This window comes from Pseudophryne corroboree, chromosome 1, assembly GCF_028390025.1.
Source record: "Pseudophryne corroboree isolate aPseCor3 chromosome 1, aPseCor3.hap2, whole genome shotgun sequence".
In the NCBI taxonomy this organism is placed as follows: Eukaryota; Metazoa; Chordata; class Amphibia; order Anura; family Myobatrachidae; genus Pseudophryne; species Pseudophryne corroboree.
In genome coordinates this window covers 794,496,318-794,524,275 of record NC_086444.1, presented here as the reverse complement: position 1 = coordinate 794,524,275, position 27,958 = coordinate 794,496,318, and the positions used below count along the sequence as shown (strand labels likewise).

The 27,958-nt window shown below is 44.3% G+C and overlaps 1 protein-coding gene and 1 pseudogene across 1 annotated transcript in view; one reads left to right on the top strand and one right to left on the bottom strand.

The window, feature by feature from the left end:
• Positions 1-16,763: 16,763 nt before the first annotated feature.
• Positions 16,764-27,958, bottom strand: part of DNAJB14 (DnaJ heat shock protein family (Hsp40) member B14) — an 81,570-nt gene continuing 70,375 nt past the window's right edge. The window contains exon 8 of the mRNA XM_063918568.1: positions 16,764-17,700. Within this exon, the coding sequence (XP_063774638.1) occupies positions 17,576-17,700 (125 nt within the window). The 3' untranslated portion in view covers positions 16,764-17,575. The remainder of the gene's footprint in view (positions 17,701-27,958) is intronic.
• On the top strand, positions 21,549-21,668 carry LOC134936465 (5S ribosomal RNA; annotated as a pseudogene).

Here is a 27,958-nt window from a genome sequence, read left to right as displayed (position 1 = left end):
TACTTGCTGTAGACACAGCGTTTGAATTGCAGCTAACACTACATTCCGTTCTGGTGTAGAAGCTGGTAATGCCGACTTGAAAAATCGGCGCGGGGGCAGCTCTTCGAATTCCAGTTTGTAACCCTGGGAAACTATTTCCAACACCCAAGGATTCAGGTCTGAGCTGACCCAGGCCTGGCTGAAGAGTCGAAGATGTGCCCCCACCGGTGAGGACTCCCGCAGGGGAGCCGCAGCGTCATGCTGAGGGTTTTGTAGTAGCCGGGGAATACTTTTGTTCCTGGGCACCGGCCAAAGCGGGTGCTCTTTTCCCTCTAGCCTTACCTTTGGCAAGGAAGGAGGACCCCCGACCTCTTCTGAACAATTGCGACCGAAAGGACTGCATCTGGACCCTCATTCCGAGTTGTTCGCTCGCTAGCTGCTTTTAGCAGCATTGCACACGCTAAGCCGCCACCCTCTGGGAGTGTATCGTAGCTTAGCAGAATTGCGAACGAAAGATTCGCAAAATAGGGAATAGAAATTTCTTTGCAGTTTCTGAGTAGCTCGACACCTACTCTGCCACTGCGATCAGTTCAGTCAGTTTTGTTCCTGGTTTGACGTCACAAACACACCCAGCGTTCGCCCAGGCACTCCCCCGTTTCTCCAGCCACTCCCGCGTTTTTCCCAGAAACGGCAGCGTTTTTTCACACACACACCCATAAAACGGCCAGTTTCCGCCCAGAAACACCCACTTCCTGTCAATCACACTCCGATCACCAGAACGAAGAAAAATCCTCGTAAAGCCGTGAGTAAAATACCTAACTTTTGAGTAAAATAACTAAGCGCATGCGCTCTGCGAACATTGCGCATGCGCAGTAAGCGACTAATCGCAATATAGCGAAATTCGGCAACGAGCGAACAACTCGGAATGAGGGCCCTGATACGGTGGTATTTTCTTTTGCTGTTGGGGAATAAATGGTAAAAAATTTGATTTACCTGCGGTAGCTGTGGAAACCAGGTCCGTCAGCCCATCCCCAAACACTACGTCTCCCTTATAGGGTAGGACTTCCATATGCTTTTTTGAATCCGCATCACCCGTCCATTGGCGAGTCCATAAGGATCGTCTCGCTGAGATAGACATGGCATTGGCTCTGGAAGCCAGCAATCCAATATCCCTTTGAGCATCTCTCATAAATAAGACTGCATCTTTAATATGGGCTAGAATTAACAATACAGTATCTCTATCCATGGTATCAAATTCAGCCGTCAGATCATCTGTCCATGCTGAAATTGCGCTACATACCCATGCCGACGCAATTGTCGGTCTTAGCACAGCTCCAGTATGCGAATAAATAGACTTTAAAGTAGTCTCCTGCCTGCGATCCGCAGGATCCTTGAGGGCCGCTGTGTCTAGAGACGGTAGCGCCACTTTCTTGGACAGGCGCGTTAAGGCCTTGTCCACACTGTCCTGTTTAGGGAAGGGGTATGCCATATAAATTCTTTTGGGGATCTGCGGTCTCATTTCTGGAGTCTCCCAAGCCTTTTCAAAGAACTCATTTAGTTCATGAGAAGTGGGAAAAATAAGAATTTACTTACCGATAATTCTATTTCTCGTAGTCCGTAGTGGATGCTGGGCACTCCGTAAGGACCATGGGGAATAGCGGCTCCGCAGGAGACTGGGCACAAAAGTAAAGCTTTAGGACTACCTGGTGTGCACTGGCTCCTCCCCCTATGACCCTCCTCCAAGCCTCAGTTAGGATACTGTGCCCAGACGAGCGTACACAATAAGGAAGGATTTTGAATCCCGGGTAAGACTCATACCAGCCACACCAATCACACCGTACAACCTGTGATCTGAACCCAGTTAACAGCATGATAACAGAGGAGCCTCTGAAAAGATGGCTCACAACAACAATAACCCGATTTTTGTAACAGCAACTATGTACAAGTATTGCAGACAATCCGCACTTGGGATGGGCATCCACTACGGACTACGAGAAATAGAATTATCGGTAAGTAAATTCTTATTTTCTCTGACGTCCTAGTGGATGCTGGGAACTCCGTAAGGACCATGGGGATTATACCAAAGCTCCCAAACGGGCGGGAGAGTGCAGATGACTCTGCAGCACCGAATGAGAGAACTCCAGGTCCTCCTCAGCCAGGGTATCAAATTTGTAGAATTTAGCAAACGTGTTTGCCCCTGACCAAGTAGCTGCTCGGCAAAGTTGTAAAGCCGAGACCCCTCGGGCAGCCGCCCAAGATGAGCCCACCTTCCTTGTGGAATGGGCTTTTACAGATTTTGGCTGTGGCAGGCCTGCCACAGAATGTGCAAGCTGAATTGTACTACAAATCCAACGAGCAATAGTCTGCTTAGAAGCAGGAGCACCCACCTTGTTGGGTGCATACAGGATAAACAGCGAGTCAGATTTTCTGACTCCAGCCGTCCTGGAAACATATATTTTCAGGGCTCTGACTACATCCAGAAACTTGGAGTCCTCCAAGTCCCTAGTAGCCGCAGGTACCACAATAGGCTGGTTCAGGTGAAACGCTGAAACAACCTTAGGGAGAAATTGAGGACGAGTCCTCAATTCTGCCCTGTCCGTATGAAAAATTAGGTAACGGCTTTTATAGGATAAAGCCGCCAATTCTGACACACGCCTGGCTGAAGCCAGGGCCAACAGCATCACCACTTTCCATGTGAGATATTTTAAGTCCACAGTGGTGAGTGGTTCAAACCAATGTGATTTTAGGAACCCAAAAACTACATTGAGATCCCAAGGTGCCACTGGAGGCACAAAAGGAGGCTGTATATGCAGTACCCCCTTGACAAACGTCTGAACTTCAGGAACTGAAGCCAGTTCTTTCTGGAAGAAAATCGACAGGGCCGAAATTTGAACCTTAATGGACCCTAATTTTAGGCCCATAGACAGTCCTGTTTGCAGGAAATGCAGGAAACGACCCAGTTGAAATTCCTCTGTAGGGGCCTTCCTGGCCTCGCACCACGCAACATATTTACGCCAAATACGGTGATAATGTTGTGCGGTTACATCCTTCCTGGCTTTGATCAGGGTAGGGATGACTTCATCCGGAATGCCCTTTTCCTTCAGGATCCGGCGTTCAACCGCCATGCCGTCAAACGCAGCCGCGGTAAGTCTTGGAACAGACAGGGTCCTTGCTGGAGCAGGTCCCTTCTTAGAGGTAGAGGCCAAGGGTCCTCTGTGAGCATCTCTTGAAGTTCCGGGTACCAAGTCCTTCTTGGCCAATCCAGAGCCACGAGTATAGTTCTTACTCCTCTCCGTCTTATAATTCTCAGTACCTTGGGTATGAGAGGCAGAGGAGGGAACACATACACTGACTGGTACACCCACGGTGTTACCAGAGCATCCACAGCTATTGCCTGAGGGTCCCTTGACCTGGCGCAATACCTGTCTAGTTTTTTTGTTGAGGCGGGACGCCATCATGTCCACCTTTGGTTTTTCCCAACGGTTCACAATCATGTGGAAGACTTCTGGATGAAGTCCCCACTCTCCCGGGTGGAGGTCGTGTCTGCTGAGGAAGTCTGCTTCCCAGTTGTCCACTCCCGGAATGAACACTGCTGACAGTGCTATCACATGATTTTCCGCCCAGCGAAGAATCCTTGCAGCTTCTGCCATTGCCCTCCTGCTTCTTGTGCCGCCCTGTCTGTTTACGTGGGCGACTGCCGTGATGTTGTCTGACTGGATCAGCACCGGCTGACCTTGAAGCAGAGGTCTTGCTAGGCTTAGAGCATTGTAGATGGCCCTTAGCTCCAGGATATTTATGTGAAGTGATGTCTCCAGGCTTGACCACAAGCCCTGGAAATTTCTTCCCTGTGTGACTGCTCCCCAGCCTCTCAGGCTGGCATCCGTGGTCACCAGGACCCAGTCCTGAATGCCGAATCTGCGGCCCTCTAGAAGATGAGCACTCTGCAACCACCACAGGAGAGACACCCTTGTCTTTGGTGAAAAGATTATCCGCTGATGCATCTGAAGATGCGACCCGGACCATTTGTCTAGCAGATCCCACTGGAAGGTTCTTGCGTGGAATCTGCCGAATGGGATTGCTTCGTAGGAAGCCACCATTTTTCCCAGGACCCTTGTGCACTGATGCACTGAGACTTGGCCTGGTTTTAGGAGATTTCTGACTAGTTCGGATAACTCCCTGGCTTTCTCCTCCGGGAGAAACACCTTTTTCTGGACTGTGTCCAGGATCATCCCTAGGAATAGAAGGCGTGTCGTCGGGATCAGCTGCGATTTTGGAATATTGAGAATCCAACCGTGCTGCCGCAACACTATCTGAGATAGTGCTACCCCGACTTCCAACTGTTCCCTGGATCTTGCCCTTATCAGGAGATCGTCCAAGTAAGGGATAACTAAAACTCCCTTCCTTCGAAGGAGTATCATCATTTCGGCCATTACCTTGGTAAAGACCCGGGGTGCCGTGGACAATCCAAACGGCAGCGTCTGAAACTGATAGTGACAATTCTGTACCACAAACCTGAGGTACCCTTGGTGAGAAGGGTAAATTGGGACACTTCTTCCAGGTTTGCAATCACTGCTCTGAGTGACTCCATCTTGAATTTGAACCTCTGTATGTAAGTGTTCAAGGATTTTAGATTTAAAATTGGTCTCACCGAGCCGTCCGGCTTCGGTACCACAAACAGTGTGGAATAATACCCCTTTCCCTGTTGCAGGAGGGGTACCTTGATTATCACCTGCTGGGAATACAGCTTGTGAATGGCTTCCAATACTGCCTCCCTGTCTGAGGGAGACGTCGGTAAAGCAGACTTTAGGAAACGGCGAGGGGGAGACGTCTCGAATTCCAATTTGTACCCCTGAGATACCACCTGAAGGATCCAGGGGTCCACTTGCGAGTGGGCCCACTGCGCGCTGAACTTCTTGAGACGGGCCCCCACCGTGCCTGAGTCCGCTTGTAAAGCCCCAGCGTCATGCTGAGGACTTTGCGGAGGCGGGAGAGGGCTTCTGTTCCTGGGAACTGGCTGTTTGTTGCAGCCTTTTTCCTCTCCCTCTGCCACGGGGCAGAAATGAGGCGCCTTTTGCCCGCTTGCCCTTATGGGGCCGAAAGGACTGCGCCTGATAATACGGCGTCTTCTTATGTTGAGAGGCTACCTGGGGTAAAAATGTGGATTTTCCAGCAGTTGCCGTGGCTACCAGGTCTGATAGACCTACCCCAAATAACTCCTCCCCCTTATAAGGCAATACTTCCATGTGCCTTTTGGAATCCGCATCACCTGACCACTGCCGCGTCCATAACCCTCTTCTTGCAGAAATGGACAGCGCGCTAACTCTTGATGCCAGTCGGCAAATATCCCTCTGCGCATCACGCATATATAAAAATGCATCTTTTAAATGCTCTATAGTCAGTAATATACTGTCCCTATCTAGGGTATCAATATTCTCAGTCAGGGAATCCGACCACGCCACCCCAGCACTGCACATCCAGGCTGAGGCGATTGCTGGTCGCAGTATAACACCCGTGTGAGTGTATATACATTTTAGGATATTCTCCTGCTTTCTGTCGGCAGGTTCCTTTAGGGCGGCCGTATCAGGAGAGGGTAGTGCCACCTGTTTAGACAAGCGTGTGAGCGCTTTATCCACCCTAGGGGGTGTTTCCCAACGTGCCCTATCCTCTGGCGGGAAAGGGTATGATGCCAATAACCTTTTAGGAATTATCAGTTTTTTATCGGGGGACACCCACGCCTCATCACACACTTCATTTAATTCCTCGGATACAGGAAAAACTACAGGCAGTTTTTTCTCACCAAACATAATACCCTTTTTAGTGGTACTTGTATTATCAGAAATATGCAAAACATTTTTCATTGCCTCAATCATGTAACGTGTGGCCCTACTGGAAGTCACATTTGTCTCTTCATCGTCGACACTGGAGTCAGTATCCGTGTCTGCCATCTGAGGTAACGGGCGTTTTAGAGCCCCTGATGGCGTTTGAGACCCCTGGACAGGCACAAGCTGAGTAGCCGGCTGTCTCATGTCGTCAACTGTCTTTCGTAGAGAGCTGACACTGTCACGCAATTCCTTCCATAAGCTCATCCACTCAGGTGTCGACTCCCTAGGGGGTGACAACTCTATTATAGGCAATTGCTCCGCCTCCATCTCATTTTCCTCCTCAAACATGTCGACACAATCGTACCGACACACCGCACACACACAGGGAATGCTCTGATAGAGGACAGGACCCCACTAGCCCTTTGGGGAGACAGAGGGAGAGTATGCCAGCACACACCAGAGCGCTATATATAGACAGGAATACCACTATATAACGTGCTTTTCCCTTTATAGCTGCTGTTATTATCAAAACTGCGCCAAATTAGTGCCCCCCCTCTCTTTTTTACCCTTTTCTGTAGTGCAGGACTGCAGGGGAGAGTCAGGGAGACGTCCTTCCAGCGGAGCTGTGATGGAAAATGGCGCCCGTGTGCTGAGGAGATAGGCTCCGCTCCCTTCTCGGCGGCCTTTTCTCCCGCTTTTTGGTGAATTCTGGCAGGGGTTAAAATACATCCATATAGCCCTGGGGGTTATATGTGGTGTATTTTCGCCAGCCAAGGTGTTTATATTGCTGCTCAGGGCGCCCCCCCCTAGCGCCCTGCACCCTCAGTGACCGGAGTGTGAAGTGTGCCTGAGGAGCAATGGCGCACAGCTGCAGTGCTGTGCGCTACCTTGTTGAAGACTGATGTCTTCTGCCGCCGATTTTTCCGGACCTCTTCTTGCTTCTGGCTCTGTAAGGGGGCCGGCGGCGCGGCTCTGGGACCGGACTCCGAGGCTGGGCCTGTGTTCGGTCCCTCTGGAGCTAATGGTGTCCAGTAGCCTAAGAAGCCCAAGCTGGCTGCAAGCAGGCAGGTTCGCTTCTTCTCCCCTTAGTCCCTCGATGCAGTGAGCCTGTTGCCAGCAGGTCTCACTGAAAATAAAAAACCTAAAACTAAACTTTTTCTAAGAAACTCAGGAGAGCCTCCTAGAATGCACCCTTCTCGGCCGGGCACAAAAATCTTACTGGGGCTTGGAGGAGGGTCATAGGGGGAGGAGCCAGTGCACACCAGGTAGTCCTAAAGCTTTACTTTTGTGCCCAGTCTCCTGCGGAGCCGCTATTCCCCATGGTCCTTACGGAGTTCCCAGCATCCACTAGGACGTCAGAGAAATTTATAATGTTTCTTTCCCTTAAACATGTGTACCCTCGTGTCAGGAACAGAGGGTTCATCAGCAATATGCAACACATCCCTTATTGCCACAATCATACACTGAATGACACGCACGTACCGACACCCCACACACACAGGGATAAACCTATAAAGGGGACAAGACCCCAACCAGGCCCTTTGGAGAGACAGAGAGAGAGAGTATGCCAGCACACACCCAGCGCCTAAATAACACTGGAAAAAAATGACCAGATAACGCTTTTTTTTATATATACTATCCAAATTCCCACTCACTGCGTTACCAATGTGCCCCCCTCTTTCTTTTTCCAGCCTGTGAAGTGTTCAGCAGGGGAGAGACCGGGGAGCCAGCGTTCTCATGCAGCTTCTGTGGAGAAAATGGCGCTGGTTAGTGCTGAGGATCAAGCTCCGCCCCCAACGGCAGGATTCGGTCCCAGTGCAATTGTAATAAAATGGCGTGGGATCTGTGATTTACTGCCTCCGCAGCCTAATCATACTCTATGGTGCCCAAAAATGAGGATTATTGCTGCCCAGGGTGCCCCCCCTGCGCCCTGCACCCATCAGTGCTGCCTCTGTGTGTTGCGTCTGGGAGCAATGGCTGAAGTCTTTTGCCGCCTGAGATGTCTTCTATCCTCTCATACTCACCCGGCTTCTATCTTCCGGCATCTATGAGGAGGACGGCGGCGCGGCTCCGGGACGAACCCCAGGGTGAGACCTGTGTTCCAACTCCCTCTGGAGCTAATGGTGTCCAGTAGCCTAAGAAGCAGAGCCTATCAGTTAAGTAGGTCTGCTTCTCTCCCCTCAGTCCCACAATGCAGGGAGCCTGTTGCCAACAGGACTCCCTGAAAATAAAAAACCTAACAAAATTATTTTTCTACAGAAAACTCAGGAGAGCTCTCTGCAGTGTACCCTTTCTCCTCTGGGCACAGAATATAACTGAGGTCTGGAGGAGGGGCATAGAGGGAGGAGCCAGTGCACACCCATAGGAAAAGTTCTTTTTAGGTGCCCATGTCTCCTGCGGAGCCCGTCTATACCCCATGGTCCTTATGGAGTCCCCAGCATCCTCTAGGACGTAAGAGAAATATATATAATTACACACTGACAGTGTCGCACATTGCGTTTATGAGTAGGAAATAATATACTGCGGTCTGACCTGCAGTGTTACAGTACATATGAAAATAAAATAAAAATTGTATAGTACACTCGGGTACAGCACCAAAATGGTATGTGACAAGACTGAAGTGTGTAGTGTTTGTTGCTGAAGGTCAACTCAAGTAAGCCACTAAGGCAATGGTGGACCAGGGAGAGATTTAGGTTTTCAGTGGTGGTGTGGGAGACTGGTAGCGAGAACGGGAGAACAGCACATTAGCTCACACTTGGACATGTTGAGCTATTCGTAGAGATGGGCCATCCAAGTGGAGATGGCTGAAAGGCAGTGGATTAACATATAAAATAGAAGTAGAGAGGTAGATATGTAACTATTCAGTCTCAACGACATATGTAAAACAAATGCACACATTTTTAGAAACAATATGAAGGGTTCACATTGAAAATAATTTATTCAGATACATATGATACAGAAACAACTTTATTTAGAAAAAAATCTCAAATCTTAGCTGTTGATGCAGGCCAACGTTCCATACAAACCTTTCTACATACATTTTCTAAACATTGGAAGGGTTTCATTTACATGCACTGACTGCCAAAATGAATGGCCTCAAGACATGGGGCACTGGCAAGTAAAATTGTTAAGTAACTTCTCTAATTAAAAAGCTAATCACTGGCTATACATGTGTCCTCCTACATATAGCCTCATTACACCACGCAGTGTGAGATGCCTAGCACAATTGCGATAGCATCAGGGCATCTTTTTTGCCAAAATGTGTCTTATTCGCAATGCGACTAGGATGCACCAGGAGACTGTGCTGATTGATTTGATGTGCAACACTTGTATATCTTGTGCGACTAAGTCTGTATACACTGCATTGTAGCATTTTCTATACAGATTCAGTGACCCAAGCTAGGTACACACTATACAATTATTGGGCCGATTTGCCAATAATTGGAAGAACGACCAAAGTTATTGTATAGTGTGTACGATTGATCGCATCGGCGTTTCACCGATAATTCAGGAAAATCTTGCCCACACACACGAACAATCGATTTTTCGGTCTATCGTCCCAAACCAAAAATATCTGCCACAATCTCCAGATATTGAGCAGTGTGTGAGCGTTCTCAATAATCTGCCCATATTTCCTATGTTTTCCTCTCACTAGATCATCCTACTTGTGTGCGGATGCCGGACATATGCAAATGCAGTGTGATGTGGCAGAAAATTGGTAACTTTAAAAATAAAATCATATAGTGCGTAGCTCAGATATTGGTGCCTACAATCTCCCGAATAATTGTCCGATTGTCGGGCCGACCCAAAAAAATCTGTCGCATCAGAGATACAATATACAGTGTCATATCAAATCAATCGTCTCCTGGTGCGTCTTAGTCAGATCCCATTGCGACTAACTCTCAATTTCAGTAAAAAATTGCGCTAGGTCAACAATAGTGCAACAATAGGTGCTGTTTGGCATGACTGCAGCAATGCTGTATGAAGACACATCTGTAAGTTTACAATGAAAGCCTTGTACTCAAAAATGTCCCACGAGGAATCAACTGTATTCAAAGTAATGAAAAACAGAGAAAAAAATATATATACTAGTTCTTAATATAAGCACTAGTCTAACATAACATGGCTACTGATGGTTTATCAGTGCCAAACATCATCTGCATGCCAGTGCTGGAGAATATATGAATGTAACGTCAATTTTGCATTCAGAATTTGACCTACAGGAAAAGAAGTGATGCTTATTAAATAAAGCTACTAAACATTATACCTTATCATGGGCTATATTTACTACAGTGTGCGTTTATAGAAGTGGAGATGTTGCGCATAGCAAGCAACCAATCAGATTCTAACTATGAACTTCTACAGAAGGTGCTAGAGAAATAAGTAGAATCTGATTGGTTGCTATAGGCAAACCTCCACTTCTGCATACCCACACTTTAGTAAATATACCCTTATAAGTCAGTTTTCAAGTAATCACCCGTCATATTGCATGATTCACGTAATCTCTGAGATCAGTTTACAAACTTAAAATATTTCTTTACATTTTAATTTACAATTGGTATTAGTTAAATTTAAAAGATTGAAAAAAAATATTCAATTACCTTGTTAGCCAATTCCTGCAATAAATAAACTCTCAAGATGTGTCTATTCTCAGTGATGCTTAGCAGCACACTGAAGACTTGAGAATAAAAAAGTACTGTATTAGGAAACAGTATGTCCACAGGTCCTGCTGAAAGTTTTAGCTTGTGCTGGTGTAATGGTCGGCAGGGCTGCAGTACTACAGTGCTTACACAAAAGCCATCTGCTTGGAAGAGTCACCAGAAGGAAACCTCTCCTATTAAGTCATCACAAATACTTCTTGGATAAGCCAGAAACCTTTTGGGACAACTAGAAACATACTATTAAAAATAAAAATCTTGCAAAGCATTAGATATGGCTATGGGTCTATTACATTTTGGGGTTCAGCGGCACAGGAAGTCATGGTGGAAAAAAGAATGCTTTAATTGCATTAAAAAAAAAAAAAAATCTTAGAAGCTAATGTCCCAGAGTCAGCAATAAATTAATCTGGAAAGAGGTTGAATATCAGCAAGAAAATGACCCAAAACAAATTTCAAAACCAACTTTAAAGTACTTACAGAAATTTAAAAAATGAAATGTTTTGGAATGACCTTAACAGTTCCCTGACTCAAATATTATATAAAAGCCATGACAGATACTAAACAAACAGTGTATGTAAGAAAACATAAATAATATTTTGAGCTAGAAGAGTACAACGGAGAGATTCCAGGGTCTCATGTGTATTTAAAGTGATTAGTGCACCTATCGATCCTGAAAACTAATCCTGTATAGAAAAAAAACAATAACTTTGATACAGAATACAAACAAGAGAAATCACCACCTTTTTAGAATATAGCCAGGGATAATCATAATTGGTAGTGCAAACAACAGATTTGTATGATATATACAATATAATATGGAGTGCCATAAAGACTAAATTGAAATGCAGCTTTTTTAGCTTTAAAACTTGCAATATAGAGGGCTAAATCATCACAAACTAAAAAAAATAATTACATAAGTGAGGCAACTGTGTTGAAATGGTTTTTGTAAACGAACTAGAGCTCAATCTACCTAGGGTCTGCTATTGTGTATGATAAAAGAAACCATAGAAGAAAACACTAGAAGTAAAACTCTATGAAAGAGAATATACAGTAGCATAACGTGATAACAGAGTGCAGGATTACTTATGGCTGGATTCAATCAACCGTGGTATTTAACCGCTTTCAAGCTGCACTTAACATGGATTTCTGTTTGAGCCCGAGGGAGGCTCAAACAAAAATCTACGGTAAGGGCGCATATTGCGGATGCCGCAAGCCCTGGCTTCGAGGTCTTTTTCTGGAACCTATGGGTTAGCACTCGTTAGTGGAAAATTTAACATGCCTGAAAAAGCGTATGCAATTGACAGCTGAGGCTTACCACCCTCGAGGTAAAATACCGCTGCTAATTGAATCCGGACCTTAGTTTTCTTTGCACACTTTTCTATTTATGTTTTTATTTTTATTTAACTGTTTTTAAAATCTAAATTACAGTAATCAATCCTTTAATACAGAATTAAAGCTGTTTTACCTTACTAGTGCTTCACGTTATCTACTTTCTCTTCACTATTTATACAGTAATTCATATTACTTTGTTAGTGAGACAGAACCTCGTTGATTCAGAATAAGAAAGGGTTTTGCTTCGATAAACACATTTTCAGGGAGTTTTTAAAAGAAAGGAGGGGTTCCCGTGTGTTGTCGCGGTACAGCCCCCATTTTCAAAAATGTATACAAGACAGTTCTACAATACATTTGTGGTTCAAAGATTATACAGTAGTTTCTGTTAAAACCTAGTTAATTTTCCACTGAACCATGCAGAAAAAAAAGAAACAACTTGACATATACTTAACATACCAATGCGTAAATGTGAAGGTGACAACTTGCTTATTAAGCATCTGTGGTCTAATATATAATTATGGTAGAAGCTACAAATTCTATTGGCTTAGGATAGTACAGTTTCTTGGGGGCCAATGTTGCAATGTAGTATTTTCGGAACAAAGTGCCATAGTAGAGTCTATACTGTACAGACTGATGTATAGGTTTGCATGAAAAGGTTTCATTTACAAACTTTGCCTACATTTCTAGAGTAATATCCACCCTGTAAACGACACGTTTAGTGCTGAGTGTAATCAACAGTGCTTTATGACATGTAATAAGAAACATTGTCTACAGATATAGAAAGTACATATTTTTACAGCAAATCTTAAGCACCCCTTTTTACCATTTGAAAAGTAGGGAGGTGCAGATATTATAAGATACCTTGTAATATTTAATATGCATGGTGAAGTTTATTTCCAAAAGCCATCTTTACATTATTGTTAATGTATTAACAAAATCACAAAGATATAAGCCTATACGCGTCAGCAATTATTGTGTTGTGTCTTTGCAAAATACAAATATGGCTTGCATCATCAATATTACGTCTATGTATTATTTCTGAATCAAAATGAAGATCTAAGGCATTGCCACTCAAAAAACAGTGAACCATTAACTTCTGGAGTGAAAATCACCATCGTTGTGAAGTCTTCATATTGGGGACATAGGGGGGTATGCAATTAGTTCCAGTCATTTAGGAGCTAATGAATTCGCCCCATATGAGTATTCAATTAGGGCCATTTTCAGCTGTTTTGAAGGGATTTTTGCCAATGCCTTTTCACCTTTTTTATTAAGTAAAAAGGCACTGGCGAAAAATGCCTCAAATCGGCGAAAATGGCCCGCATTTTTAGACGGAAAACAAGTGGATTCGCTGATCCATGTGTTTTCCGCACCTGCCACATATTTTCGACTAGGCGAACATCCGGCCCTGTTAATGCATAGGGCGTAAAAACTGAGCCAATTGCATACCCCCCCTCCCCACAGTAGTTTAATATAAACAGTTGCCAAAACTGAATGTTTTTTTCCATTTTCAAAAGTTCTACCGCCCCCAAACCCAAAAAAAAAGAAACAACAAAACTACACCTCTTATAGACCTTAGGGATGATGCATGTAAACAAATTTATTTGGTGCAAAAGATTTCTGATGTATTATGCCTACATAGAAACTGACACTTCAAACATATGCCTCCTTACACTTAAGAGGTGAGAGGATGGAGGAGTGTGCAAGCATTGGGCCAGTACAGTAAGGGAATAGTCACCCAAATGCATCCCATGCATATTACACGACACATATGCTCCTGTAAGAGGGTGTATCACTTGTGGGTGCTTGACCCTTTGCTGTAATCCTCAGTGCTTATTGGCAGATTGCATCTTGATTCAATCCAGTGATATATCACATTATTTATCAGATGTTTGCAAACAGTCCATAGTACAAGAGCAAATCTTTTTTGTTTACAAGAGGAAGAAAGGGATGTTGGCATTTGCTAAATGTTACATGCTAAATCGAACTAACTCCTTTTTATAACACTGGCCAGACACAGATGGAACAATTAAAATAGGAGCTACCATACATAACCTCCATGTACTGTGTGGCTATGTACTTATTTGCGGGTGGCACTCAATCTCCCGGCTGTCGGGATCCCGGCGCTCAGCATACAAACAACTATTTTCCCTCTTGGGGTGTCCACGACACCCCTGGAGGGAAAATAAATATAGTGCGGCACCGTGCCCGCAAGGGGCTCTTTTGCGCTCGCCCCGCTACCGGCATTCTGGCGGTCGTGATCCCGGCGCCGGTGTGCTGGGATCCCAAGCGCCAGTGAAACGTAGTACACCCCTGATTTGCCCATTATGGTACAGCCTACATTGATTATTTTCCTGTGCACCTCTATGAAATGCGAGAAAAGAAGAAGAAAAAAAAAAAAGAGCTGCAGATAGAACAGATGTGCCATTCAGTGACGACACATCCCCAGCATCTCCCTTAAGGGAATCGACCCCAAACTTCACTAAAGTACTATTGTCCACATATTTTATGATTGGCAGCCGCCATCACTGGTTTTGCCTATTACACTGACCATAAATAATTTGAATTGGTCCTGGATCACCAACACAGAGCTCCCCTGCAGTCCTGAGACACCCAGTTTGGTACCACTGGTGTACATAATAGAATAAACTAGATTTGGCTACCCTTAAACGGTATGACTAATAAAGAGCTGCAATCACGGATATTGCCTATGTCTGACTGGTGAACAGAAATGGTAACTACTTTGACTTTTAAAGCAGCACCACAAAGCTTTAATGGAATTTCTTTAAAGAAAATCTACTTTGTTTTATTAAATGTATTTGTTAATCAATTACAACTATTCTATAACCATCTGTTTCAATATGTGTGTTTGTAACTTAGTTAACATTTATAGATTTGTGTGTGTAACTGTATAAACAAGCTGCCTTTATAGCTGTGTATCCAACTGGTCGATCCTTTCATAAGGCAGCTGATAACTTGCTATAGAGTCTCAGGTTATCTTTCTGCTCATGCAAATATGCTGGTACACTGGCAAACTGAGCGAATATTGGGGAATGGATTGACGTGGCTCCCGATTATTGGAAGAAAGGGGATTTAGTACAGGGTTTATTTATGGTACAAAGCTGTACGGATTCACCTTGATCATTCCTTACATGCGTAAATGTTCCTATTGTTTTAGAGGAGATTTAGGCAGGTGACTTGTGGTCGGGATGCCAGCAGGGGGCCCAGGGCTATTCCCACTCGTGGGTATCCACAACACCCATAGAGTGGGAATAGAACCTGAGGCAAGAGCTGCGAGACACCAAACCCGCTGCGTGGTGAGCGCAGGCTTTGTTGCACTCTCCCCCATGCTTGCACCCTGGCAGACGGGATCCCGGTGTCGGTATGTTAACTGAAGGAATCCGGACCACCGGTCACCCGACCCCAACCCGTTTTAGAGCATGTATATTAATCAACTGCATCACAACCATCATATTATTCAAGCATAATGCAAATAGGAGCGCCTCGGGTCCACTTAAATATTTTTTTCTTTTTTTAAAGAACAAATGTATGCTTTATCAAACAGGATGGTACTCAAAGGATGCTGGAGAGATTTAACTATACTTTTTTTTTAACTGGTGGGGCGTAAAGGTTCAGATGATGCTAGATAAAAGGGTGTACACCTTAATCATTAGGGGTTCCTTTTGGTTTTTTTTTGACAAGTTTCAAAGTCATCATATGCATTATATTTGCAGTCTTTATACGGGACACAAAAACATAGCTAATTCTTCTGATACATAGATAACACACTATCTATGAAATTATTGCACATCTGCCTTAATACAGTTACATCCACTCAATTAAAATAAAAAAGGAATGGATTTTTTTAGTTTAAGTCACTACTGGCAAAAATATAACCACCTGAATTCTAAATCAGTGGTTCCCAAACTTTATCCTCAAGAACTCCTAATGGTCCAGGTTTAAAGTATATCCATGCTTGGCCACAGGTGACTTAATTAGTACCTCAGTACCTTTGCGTTAACTATCTGTGCTGAGCCATGGAGATCTTTAAAACCTGGACTGGTAGGGGTAAATTTACTCTTCTAAAAATGAAAAGAGGTTATGTTGCCCATAGCATCCAATCAGATTCTATCGTTTCACTATTGCATTCTAGAAAATGATCGACAGAATCTGATTGGTTGCTAGCAACATCACCTCTATTTCATTTTGATAAGCTTTAGCACAGATGGAGCTTTCCTTATTTATGCCTGCCTAGTCGCAGGTGTGACTAGGCGATCCGGCCACTTAGTCACGCCAATAGTGTACAGAGCCGCATCCCATTGTAAGCGTCTCTGTCTGGGTCGAAAAATCAGGCCAAGCTTTGAATAGGTTGTATGTGAATTCAACCTGCAAACTGGCTAAAAATTCAGTTTTTTCAACAAGTTGAAAAAACGGCACAAATTGAATACCCCCCTTAGTTCTCTTTGAGGACCGAGTTTTGGAACCACTGTTCTAAATGCTGGAATGTGTTTAAAAAGAACATAGAAATAGTAAACAGCTGAGGGAGAAGTGATGTATGAACATGGGGTCGAAAAAGGCACAGTGAGGGTTATTAGCCAACCTACTGTAGACCCAATCTGCACTAAACTCTCAGTCACCAATGGCTTTAAAGTGTGTAAGCATGGTCTATCTTCAGCAAAAATAGACAATGATAGCAAATATCCAATTGGTTTCTATTTTTTTTAGGCAGATTTGCATCTTTCAGCAACATTCATAAGCAACGTTCAGTATCTGTAAGCTAATATAAGTTGTCATTTAAGAGACTTGTGTGGTACAACTAAATCAGAAGTTAACTTGTATGGTGCAGTAGGTAAGCCCATAACAAGCTAAATTTTGGTTATTACTTGCCTGTTTACACATATATTATTTATCCTAACAAAGTGCCATACAACTCTACTTAGAAGACTTACTGCACAAATAAAATGTTAAAACTGTGTTAAATGACTTGACTTTTAATTAAAGAACACAGAAAGGAATGTAAAGAATTACGGTGCTGTTGCCCCAGTATCTCCTATTGTTGAGTCCATCATACTCCAGCTACGGATAGTAAATGTGTATTTTACTAAATTTCAAACTAATGAGGCAAAAGGGTTTTGCTTTGAAATAGTTATAGATCTAGACTTTAGAAATAACCGGAGGATGGCATATGATAAATTGTCTATTCTGTGGGCACAACCCATAAAAACAATAATATAGCATGTAATATGATGCAGTACTGGAGACGGGAGCTAACTGCAGCATAGTGCTTGTGGTCTCTCTTATTTAACGCATTGACAATTATTTAGTACTGTAATGAAGAGAGACACAGCAGTAATTAAATTGCCAAATTGTTTGAAATAATTAATTAAAACTTTTTTTGGTAGTCGATTCCTATTAATTAAGTTTTCAAAGTACTGGAAGAAAAAGTGACAATTTACATATAAATCCATTAGCTCTTATATACATTACAATTTTGTGAAAAATTTACATGACACATGAACCCCCCAAAAAATCATGGTTCAAGGTGCTATATATGTACATTTTACACTCCTATATTAATTACCATTTATGTGGAATGAAGGCAAAACAGGCAAAAAAAACCCAAACAAAACAATGGACTGTGAACTTCAAGTTACTGCAGGACGTAAATGAGGAGCCACATTAGCTTGAAGGATGGGTCACATTTTGCTCCCCACATTGATGCTTACAATAATATGAATAGTTCTTATATTACAGGCATGAAAGTATGTAGACACTACTGTTGGTCCATCATCCACCTCGATAGATTGAGGTTAGTCGATGAAGTTCTCTACAGTTTTCCATAGATACTGTCTCTGCTTTCTCTCTTAGTCTTTCATCCCGATAAACTTTTGCTGCATGTATTAAATCAGCTTCTGAGAAGACAAGAACACTTTCTTCAGAATAGTAAATTGCATGTTTGTGAAGAGTTTCATTTTTCAGATTAACATTCTTTTCACCTCAAAAACATACACAGTGAGACAAGAAAAACACTGGGTAGAGACAATATAATGAGTTGTGCAAGGTAACCTGCAAAATCTGTTTTATGGCTTTCTAATCTAGGCTTTCTAGCACAAGAGAATGTATGTGGCATATCATAAAACATTCAGGCTATGAGCAAATATAAGGAGTTGTTACCACCTTTCTGTTGGTAATACCCAAACACGCATTCATCTACAATTAATCCATGTTGCTAGATTTGGGGGGTATGTTCAATTAAAGTCAGATCCATTCCGACATGTATTTGTCTGATTTGGCCCAGTTTCCAACATAAGCACGTGGATCGGCGGCTATTCCGCCAATCCATGTGCTTTTCCGACAAGTCGGATAATTTTGGGGTATATTGAGTAGGTCGGAACTCCTTCCGACCTAAAAAAGTTGAAAACTGCCAACTTTCCGACAGATGGCAGCCTTCGACTGCAATTGAATATACCCCTTGGACAATAATATAACGCTGCAGACTATCTGGATAAAGAATGTTAATTTATAATCTATTTATGTTCATGCTATACTGCTATCCTACAAATATTATCTTCTCTTTAAGATTGAGGTTTTTTTTTTTTAAAGTCTCTCAAACTATGAATATTTGAATACTGGCCATTGCAATAACAAAAGACTATGAATATGACCAACAATCATTAGCAGTGCATCCATCACTTACAAGAACTCTCAAAATACACTAAAGTGGTCAAAAAATAGGATTTTAATACCTACCAGTAAATCCTTTTCTCGTAGTCCATAAGGGATATTGGGGAAACTAGCTCCTCCCCTCTGTGCCCCCTCCCACAGGCAGTTTTAGGTAAAAAACGTGCCCGAAGGAGAAAGGACATATATAAGAGAAGGAACAATACAACAAAAGGTGGTGAGATTTACACACCAGCACACCATAACACAAACAACCAGCAATGGTTGGTAACAACAACAGCTGAACAGGTAACTACAGAACAAGAACCTGCAGAAAAGTCAACGTACTGAGGCGTGCGCCCAATATCCCTTATGGACTACGAGAAAAGGATTTACCGGTAGGTATTAAAATTCTATTTTCTCTAGCATCCATAAGGGATATTGGGGAAACTAGTACGAAGGGGACTCCACCCTATCAAAAAACCTGGGTCCCAAGGTTGCCATGAGTTGGCGCAGATCCAAAAACCTTAAAGACAGGCTTGTATGCAGTCATTTTCAAAAACTCCCTACTAAAAGACCAATAGCCACCGGAACATATCCCTGCGGTAAATGCAAAGCCTGCAAATATATTGATCCGACGAAGGAAATAGAAGATAAATTTGGGAAGTTGATACAAATAACAGACTACTTTAACTGTCAAACGGAAGGTGTTATTTATTGCTTAAAATGTAGCTGTAACCAAAAATACATCGGCATGACAACTCGTCCACTTAAACAGCGAGTCCTAGAACATGTAGGATCCATACGTAATGCCATCTCAGACAAGGCCAAGATGAAACAACTAACATCAGTCGCTCGCCATTTTTACACCTATCATGAAAATAGCTGGGAGGAGCTCAAAATCTTTGGCTTGGAGAAAATCAAACTCGGAATACGAGGAGGTAATCTAACTGAGAACCTACTGAAAAGAGAGAGTGAATGGATCTTTAAGATGGGATCCCTATACCCAACAGGCATGAATGAAAACATAAATTATGGGGTATACCTGAATTAATGTCATCATATTAAAACCCCTTTTTTATCCAATTTAGTTTCCCTTTCCAGTTCCGGCTAATCTACATAAAATATATGTTTATAAAATTCTTTTAAAACATCCTATTTTCCAAAAATAGCTTATGATTCACTCTTTCACCACCTTTACTCAATTTCACACAATACATCATCTTTTTCACCACGGGCTCTTCTCACATTTATTACATCTGCCCTCTTAAATTAATTCATTACAATCACATACAAGTGCAATCTTTTCCCAACTCTTGCTCTCGATCCATAACCCCTCCCCTCACTTTCCTTTTTTCACTCTCCTCTCTATCCCACATATCCCCTCTACTCTGCCTCCCATTTCTTATCCCTCTCATTAATCAGCACCACTAAATTTAATTTATATTATATACTTTCCTAAAGACTCATCAACACTTAGACCACACCTCTATCCTCTATTTAATGATGTCACTGCTACTTAACAACCAACTATTAATAAAGTTCACTACTAGCACTATATAACTAAACAATCATTTTTCTTTCCACCTTATAAAGTATGCCCAGGTAAATCCATACATACACAATATATATCTGTGTGTTTAATTGATTACAAGCAAATACTAGCCGCCGAACTGTTAATAGTGTCAATCTGGGAAACTAACATAACTGACTAAGATTGGTGGATCAGTGTGTCCATCAAAAAGATTATCCAATCAGCTATGAGCCCTGCTCTACATAAACTGGAACCCTCAGTGATCACACTACGCCCTGTGATCAAGCTTACCCTGCGAAACGTACGTCAGGACCCTGCGATCACGTGATGCGCACACGTGACCGCGCTAGCCGGAACGCTTAGACGATCACCAGGCAACGGCCCCAAACCACCGCTCTCTTGGAGCGAGACTACGGACATACGCCGCTGCAGTCTCCGGAGCCTCTGCACGGCCAAAGGCAGGACGGACAGCGCCAATACCAGCACCGGTATCGTATATACCCCACACCAATGTGAAACTCATTCACACCACACTTATGCAACTCCACTGTATGAATTTGTAAAGCTGGAATCTTCTGGCTTAACAGCTATTTGACACTATCTTATCTTGCAACAGTTTCCATATAGAACTCTGAACATTAGAGACATCTTATACATGTTCAGCCTCCCAGTTGCTAATTAAGATACAACTGTTTATTACAGCAACTAACTTCCAATCAGCCTTACAACAAGATGTCATGAGCACTCCCTGCAGATTTATACATAACCTGCTGTGATACGAACCTTCCCCTTCCCCCCCCCCCTCCCTTTTTTTTTTGTGGCCCTGAGGGGTTAACTAGGAAGAGCTGGTATCCTTTTGACATATGTCCTTTTGTCTGCTACTATGCCATAATTACACGCTGTCTCTTACAGTATAAATTGAATTAGGCATTAAGCCAATCTGGTACGGCCGTACTGGTGACCTGTGCTAAGCTCAGGTACAAGGTAAATCCATTTGTGATGGTATGTGGCATACATGAATTTTCCCACATATATTATCCCTAAAACCTATTTATGTTTCTTCTGTGACTGCTGTGTCACATGATGAATAATTAAGTGATTGCACTTATCATTATCTTTCTGTGACCGCCGTGTCACTTGCTGATTAATCAGCTGTTGATTAATAAGGTGATTGTACGCATTTAATTCCCTTTTGGTGACCGCCGTGTCACATACTGATTTATCAGCTGATTGCACGCTAATTATAAAAAATTTTTTTTAGGCATAAGGTAACCCCATTTGTGAGGGCATGTGGTATATATGAATTTTTCCCACATATATTATCCTTAAACCTATTAATGTCTCTCCTGTGACTGTCATGTCACATGCTGAATAACTGATTAATTAAGTGATTGCACATATATAATCAACTTCAGTGACCGCCGTGTCACATGCTGATTAATCAGCTGATTGCATGTAATCTCTTATGTTTGTAACCCGTGTGTTACAGATTACATATGCTCTTTATCCCCAACATATAGTAGCCACATGGCATATATTTGGAGTGACCAAAGAGAGGAGCCTAATAATTGCGGTCACACTTCACTGGAGATGCCCAATCTCTTCTGAACTTGGAAAATAAGCAGTGAAAGGCCGGGTCAGTACTAGGACGGGAGACCTCCTTTGAACACCCTGGTACTGCAATATATTAGCTATTGGACACAGTGGCACTCAACTTTATGCTATCCGACATTTGGATTCGCGTGACCAATGATTTAAATTCTCTGCGTCTATAAAGATCCGTAATGGATATTAGCAGAATGAATGATGGTCATACATTACAGAAGAGATACCATGCAGGATCATGGTGACAAAAGCACCACAGAATTCTACTTCCGGCAATTTGCAGATTGTGATATTTGAGATCACGAATAATTTAATTCATCCATATTTTCGCCAAGCTATTTTGTTCACATATGGTCACTCATTGAACATAATTTTCACCAATTAAATTGTTCCTATCAGTATTTTACAAATTATACTGTAACCTCTGAATTAGAGTGCCCCCACAAAAGAGTCTTTTTTCCAATTTCTCTCTTCTTGGTTCTTTGTATTCGACTCCCCAAAGCTTCCAGAACGGGTGGAAACGTGTGGAGACTGCTGCAGCACCGCCTGCCAAAACTGGGTATCCTCTTTGGCCAGGGTATCAAACTTGTAGAACATCACAAAAGTGTTCTTCCCTGACCAGGTAGCAGCTCAGCATAGTTGCGAGGCCGAAACTCCACGGGCAGCCGCCCAGTAAGAGCCCACTGATCTTGTAGAGTGGGCCTACAGAGACTTAGGAACAGGTAAGGCTGCCGACACATAGGCCTGTTGGATAGTAAGCCTAATCCAGCGAGCAATGGTCTGCTTTGAAACAGGACAACCTTTTTTCTGTGCATCATAGAGCACGAACAAGGAATCCGTTTTTCTGACCCAAGCTGTGCGCTTGACATAGATCTTCAAGGCATGCACAGCATCCAATGCCTCCGGAGGAGCAGAAGCATCAGAACTGGACGGAACCACAATAGGTTGATTCCGATGAAACATGGAGACAACCTTCGGCAGGAACTGCTGTCTAGTCCGGAGCTCCGCTCTGTCCTTGTAAAAAGACCAAGTACAGACTTTTACACGATAAGGCCTCCAATTCTGAGACACGTCGAGCAGAAGCCAGGGCCAGTAACATCAGCGTCTTCCACGTGAGGTACTTGTCTTCTACCGTCATCAGGGGTTCAAACCAGGAGAACTGTAGAAATGCCAACACTACATCCAAATCCCAGGGTGCCGTAGGCGGCACAAAAGGTGGTTGTATGTGGAGTACTCCTTGAAAGAAGGTCTGAACTTCTGGCAATACTGCCAATTTCTTCTGGAAGAAAATGGAGAGGGTTGAAATCTGGACCTTAATAGAACTCAGACGTAAGTCCTTATCCACATCAGCCTGCAGGAAACGTCCCAAGTGAAACTCAGCAGGCGGATACTTGCGTTCCTTGCACCAAGATACATATCTCCTCCAGATATGATGATAGTGTTGACGTCACAGGTTTCCTGGCCTGAACCATGGTAGCAATAACCTTTTTGGAAAGGCCCTTGTGAGCTAGGATGTTCCGCTCAACCTCCATGCCGTCAAACGAAGTCCAGGCAGACGAACGGTCCTTGTTGCAGAAGATCTCTTCTTAGTGGTAGAGGCCAAGGGTCTTCGACGGACATGTCCACAAGATCCGCATACCACGCCCTCCGAGGCCAATCTGGGGCAATCAGAATTGCCTGGACCCCGATTCCAGATTCGCTTTAGTACCCTTGGGAGCAATGGAATCGGAGGAAACAGGTAGACCAGCCGGTACGGCCACGACGACGCCAGAGCGTCCACTGCCCTCGCCTGATGGTCCCTGGTCCGTGAGTAATACCAGGGAAACTTCTTGTTGAGACGAGAAGCCATGATGTCTATTTGTGGGCAACCCCACCGATCGATGATCTGCTGGAACACCAGATGGTGGAGCCCCCACTCCCCCGGGTGGAGATCGTAACGACTCAGGAAGTCCGCCTCCCAGTTGTCCACACACGGAGTGAAGATTGCGGACGTGGCTCTTGCATTTCTTTCTGCCCAGAGGACACCGCTCGCATGCAGGTTCTGCTTTTTGTCCCTCCTTGTCGATTGATATACGCCACCGCCATGGCGTTGTCCGACTGTACCTGGATCGCATGAACCCTGAGCAGAGGAGAGGCCTGAAGCAGAGCATTGTAGATCGCCCAAAGTTCCAGAATTTTGATCGGAAGGAGTGACTCGTGGGCTGACCACCTGCCCAGGAACTGCCCCTTGGCTGACAGCTCCCCATCCTCGTAGACTGGCATCCGTCGTGAGGAGGGTCCAATCCTGAAACTATGACCTTCCAGGAGATTGGAGGACTGTAGCCACCACAGGAGGGAAATCCTGGGGGGGAAGGAAGTACTGTCGAGCTCCAGCTCGCAGTTCTGAGAAACCAGCTCTCTGACCCAGGCATCCTGGCAGAAGGTCTTCCAGACGCTGCTGAAGTGACGCAGTCAAGCTCCCACCTCGAGAGATCCCCCCGCGGTGGGTGGGCACCGTCATGCTGAGGCCTTAGTGGAAGCAGAACCGCTGGACTGTTCCTGAGAGCTGGTGCTTGCAGGTTTTCTGGACTTACCTCTGGTGACTTTAGCCGCATTGGAGGCACCTCTGGCCTTCGATCAAAACCTGTGAGACCGAAAGGACTGGACAGATGGCCCCGGATAGGAGCATCTCGCCGGCGGGATCCCCGGAGGGGAGAAACGTGGATTTCCCAGCCGTAACTTTGGAAATCCAGGTATCCAATTTAACCCCAAAAAGCCGTTCCTACGTTTGGATTCTGCGTCCACAATCCACTGAAGCAACCACAAAGGCCCTGCGTGCTGACACTGCCATGACAGACGTCCGATCATTAATGTTCCCCATCTCCTTGAGAGAATCACAGAGGACACGAGTAGTGTCCTGAATGTGCTTCAGTAGGGCTACCATAGTAACTAAGGGCATATCCCCCGAGAGACCCCCCTGAATTTGACTGGCCCAACAATGAATAGCATGGGTCAACCAGCAACCCGCAATGACCGGTCTTTGAGAGAGGCCGGCTGCAGTGTATATAGACTTTAGGGTAGTCTCTATCTTCCGATCCCCATGATCCTTCATGGTAAAGGAGCCCGGGGCAGGTAGCACTGCCTTCTTAGACAGGCGAGAGACCGAGACATCCACGCCAGGGGGTTCCTCCCAAAATTTTCTACCTTCAGGAGCAAATGGGAAAGTGCGCAAAAACTTTTTGGACACTTGGAATTTTTTGTCTGTATTTTTCCAGGCCTGTTTGAATAAGTCATCTAACTCTGGAGAATCAGGGAAAGTGACATTGGGCTTGTTTTGTACAAAGAAAAACGACTGCTGTGACGCAGTGTCCTTTAGAGGGAGCTTTAACACATCCCTTATAGCCAAAATGAGGGGTTCAATACCCCGAGTGGAATTGGGATCCCCACTAACGGGATCCAGGTCATCCCCATCATCTTGTATATCATCATCAGTATCAGATAGCAGCGCAAGTAAACCACGCTTCTGTGGACCTGCATGAGAGAGAGGGGCTGTGCATCAGCCCTAGCAGCTAAATCTGCAACAGCTTGTTGCAGTAGCTGAATTTTCTGCACATTAGCAGTGAGCTGAGATGACATATTTGACATCATAGTCTTAAGAGACCCAAACCAATGGGGCTCGGGACCCTCTCTCCCAGCCCCTTCACTGATTTGTGAAGATTGACTGCATTGTTCACAGGAAACAGTCATTAGATAATGGAGGGAATCTGGTGTGACATACACTGCACAGCTTGTGCTTACCCATATATTACAGTAAGTATAAAAACATACACAGACACACAGACCGTTCTAATGCAAGCCTGCCCTACTGTATGTGACAGGAGACACAGAGAGAGGGATGATACCAGCACACTGAGCTGCACAGCCCCAGTGAGGCTGTCAGCTCTGTAAAACACAGTAAACACTAACAAATGCAGTCCTAAATATGCTCAGGATAGTGTACACAAGCGGCTCTCCACCTTTGCTACATCCTGTACCAATTTTCCAGCGTGTCTGTGAGGCAGGAAGCGCTGTGTGTGTGCTATAGATGGCTGCAGTAAGCAGAGGAAGGCGCCAAAACGCCCCAAGTCCAGCTCTGAGGAAGCTCTGCCCCCTCCAATGACGCCAGAGCTGCACAAATTTTTTATATTGGCAAAGTCTCCCACACAGCTTAAAATATCACACAAGTGCTAGTCAAGCAATTTTGTGCCAGTTTACACACGGGGGATCTAGGGTCCCGTACGCCGCGCCCGTAGTCAGCCGCACTTTGAACCGGAGGACCCCCCTAGCGGGGCCCCGAGTTTGTACTCGCCACCGATGTCACCTTCAGGCAGCGTAAGGGGTGTGCAGCATGCTGCGGTTGTGACAGCCAAGGCGCAGTGCACCGCTGAACAACAACCCCACAGGATGGTGGTACTGCAGCGGGGAAGCGGCTTTGCACCCCGTAAGGCCGGTGACCGCCCCTTCCTCCCTAACTCCCACGGCGCAGGCATGCTGTTGCCCAGACAGCATACCGAAAATAATAAAAGTTTTAAAAGAAATTGAAGAAAACTCTCTGGAGCTGCAGAGATGTGCATCCTCTCCTGGGGGCACTTTTTTCTAAAACTGCCTGTGGGAGGATGCAGAGAGGGGAGGAGCCAGCACATCCAGTTGAAGAAATTTAAAGTGCACCGGCTCCTTTGGAACCCGTCTATACCCCTTTGTACTAGTTTCCCCAATATCCCTTATGGATGCTAGAGAAACAATACCTGTGATACACCTATCAACTAAGAAAACAGATAAATGTATCAGAACATAAAACTATGAGGGTAATTCAGAGTTGATCGCAGCAGCAAATTTGTTAGCAGTTGGGCAAACCCATGTGCACTGCAGGGGGGGGGGGGGGGGGCAGATATAACATGTGCAGAGAGAGTTAAGATTTTGATGGGGTGTGTTCAAACTGAAATCCAAATTGCAGTGTAAAAATAAAGCAGCCAGTATTTACCCTGCACAGAAAAAAAATAACCCACCCAAATCTAACTCTCTCTGCAAATGTTATATCTGCCACACCTGCAGTGCACATGGTTTTGCCCAACTGCTGACAAATTTGTTGCTGCGATCAACTCTGAATTACCCCCTATGTGTTCAAATATACAAATAAGGCCTCGCTTAACACTGAGTCACATGATCGTTACAAATCCCCCTTCTGTATGGGCAGAGATCATTAAAATGTGACAATAACCAACATTTCTACTTGAATGTAATGTCTATAGCAGTGATGGCTAACCTCGACACTCCAGCTGTTGTTGAACTACACATCCCAGCATGCCCTGCATCAGTTTTAGCATGGCCAAATAACAAAACTGTAGCAGGGCATGCTGGGATATGTAGTTCAACAACAGCTGGAGTGTCAAGGTTAGCCATCACTGGTCTATAGGAACACAGGAGGATTTCCAAACAGATTTGCCTGTGCAAATGAGTTTATTGAAATCTTATATATGCACAGGTGTAGGTCGTTTTAGTCATGATCTAAGAACTTTAAAGCTTTTACTGCCTCTCCTACCACACACAGCGTCTGAAGAAGGCAATAGCAAACTTCTCTGATCAGTTTACCCGCCAGCACCAGACTCGCCCAGGATATTGCAGACATATTAAGCTTGGCAGATTTGCTTCTGGTGATGAATGGCTTACCCCCTACACAACCACCCACTGCTGGTGGACACTGAACAGTGCACTCTTGATACCAGCATGGGACTACCACACTACGATAAACTACAATCACCGACACACCTGAACAGAATGCCTGTATCTGCACACAGAGTGACCAGCTCCCTTATAAAGGATTCCAGGAAGATTAGTAGCCATCTCTCTAGAGACAGTAACATTACCACAAGTGTATGCACACACACCTGCTATTATCTAGGTGAATCTCCAGACAGAATATGGGGACTGTAATCTATGTAGCCTAAAGCTGGGTATACACTTGTACAATTCTCAACCAATCTGACCTCCAACCTCCTACTGGTCCAACATTGGTAGAATGTGTAAGCTCACATGACCTCTTGTGTTATCCAATCCTGGTCATGTCAACAATTTTTTACATTTTTAAATCTGCTGAAAGAAAAATCAGGAGACCTGATGGCTGATCACCTGACCAATACAGAAGGGTGTATGCTCCTGCGACTGGTTAGTCCAGTTCTTCATCCCTTAAGCAGTACAGCCTTTATGGGGGCGTGCATGAACACATGATCCTTAAGAAAAAAGCAATTGAGCATAGTGGGTCTGAGTCAGATGCAGACGTGTCTACATCTTTATGCTAACGTCGTGGCCGATGTTCTGCATGGAGATAAGTGTATGATGTTTTTGTCTGCATAGAG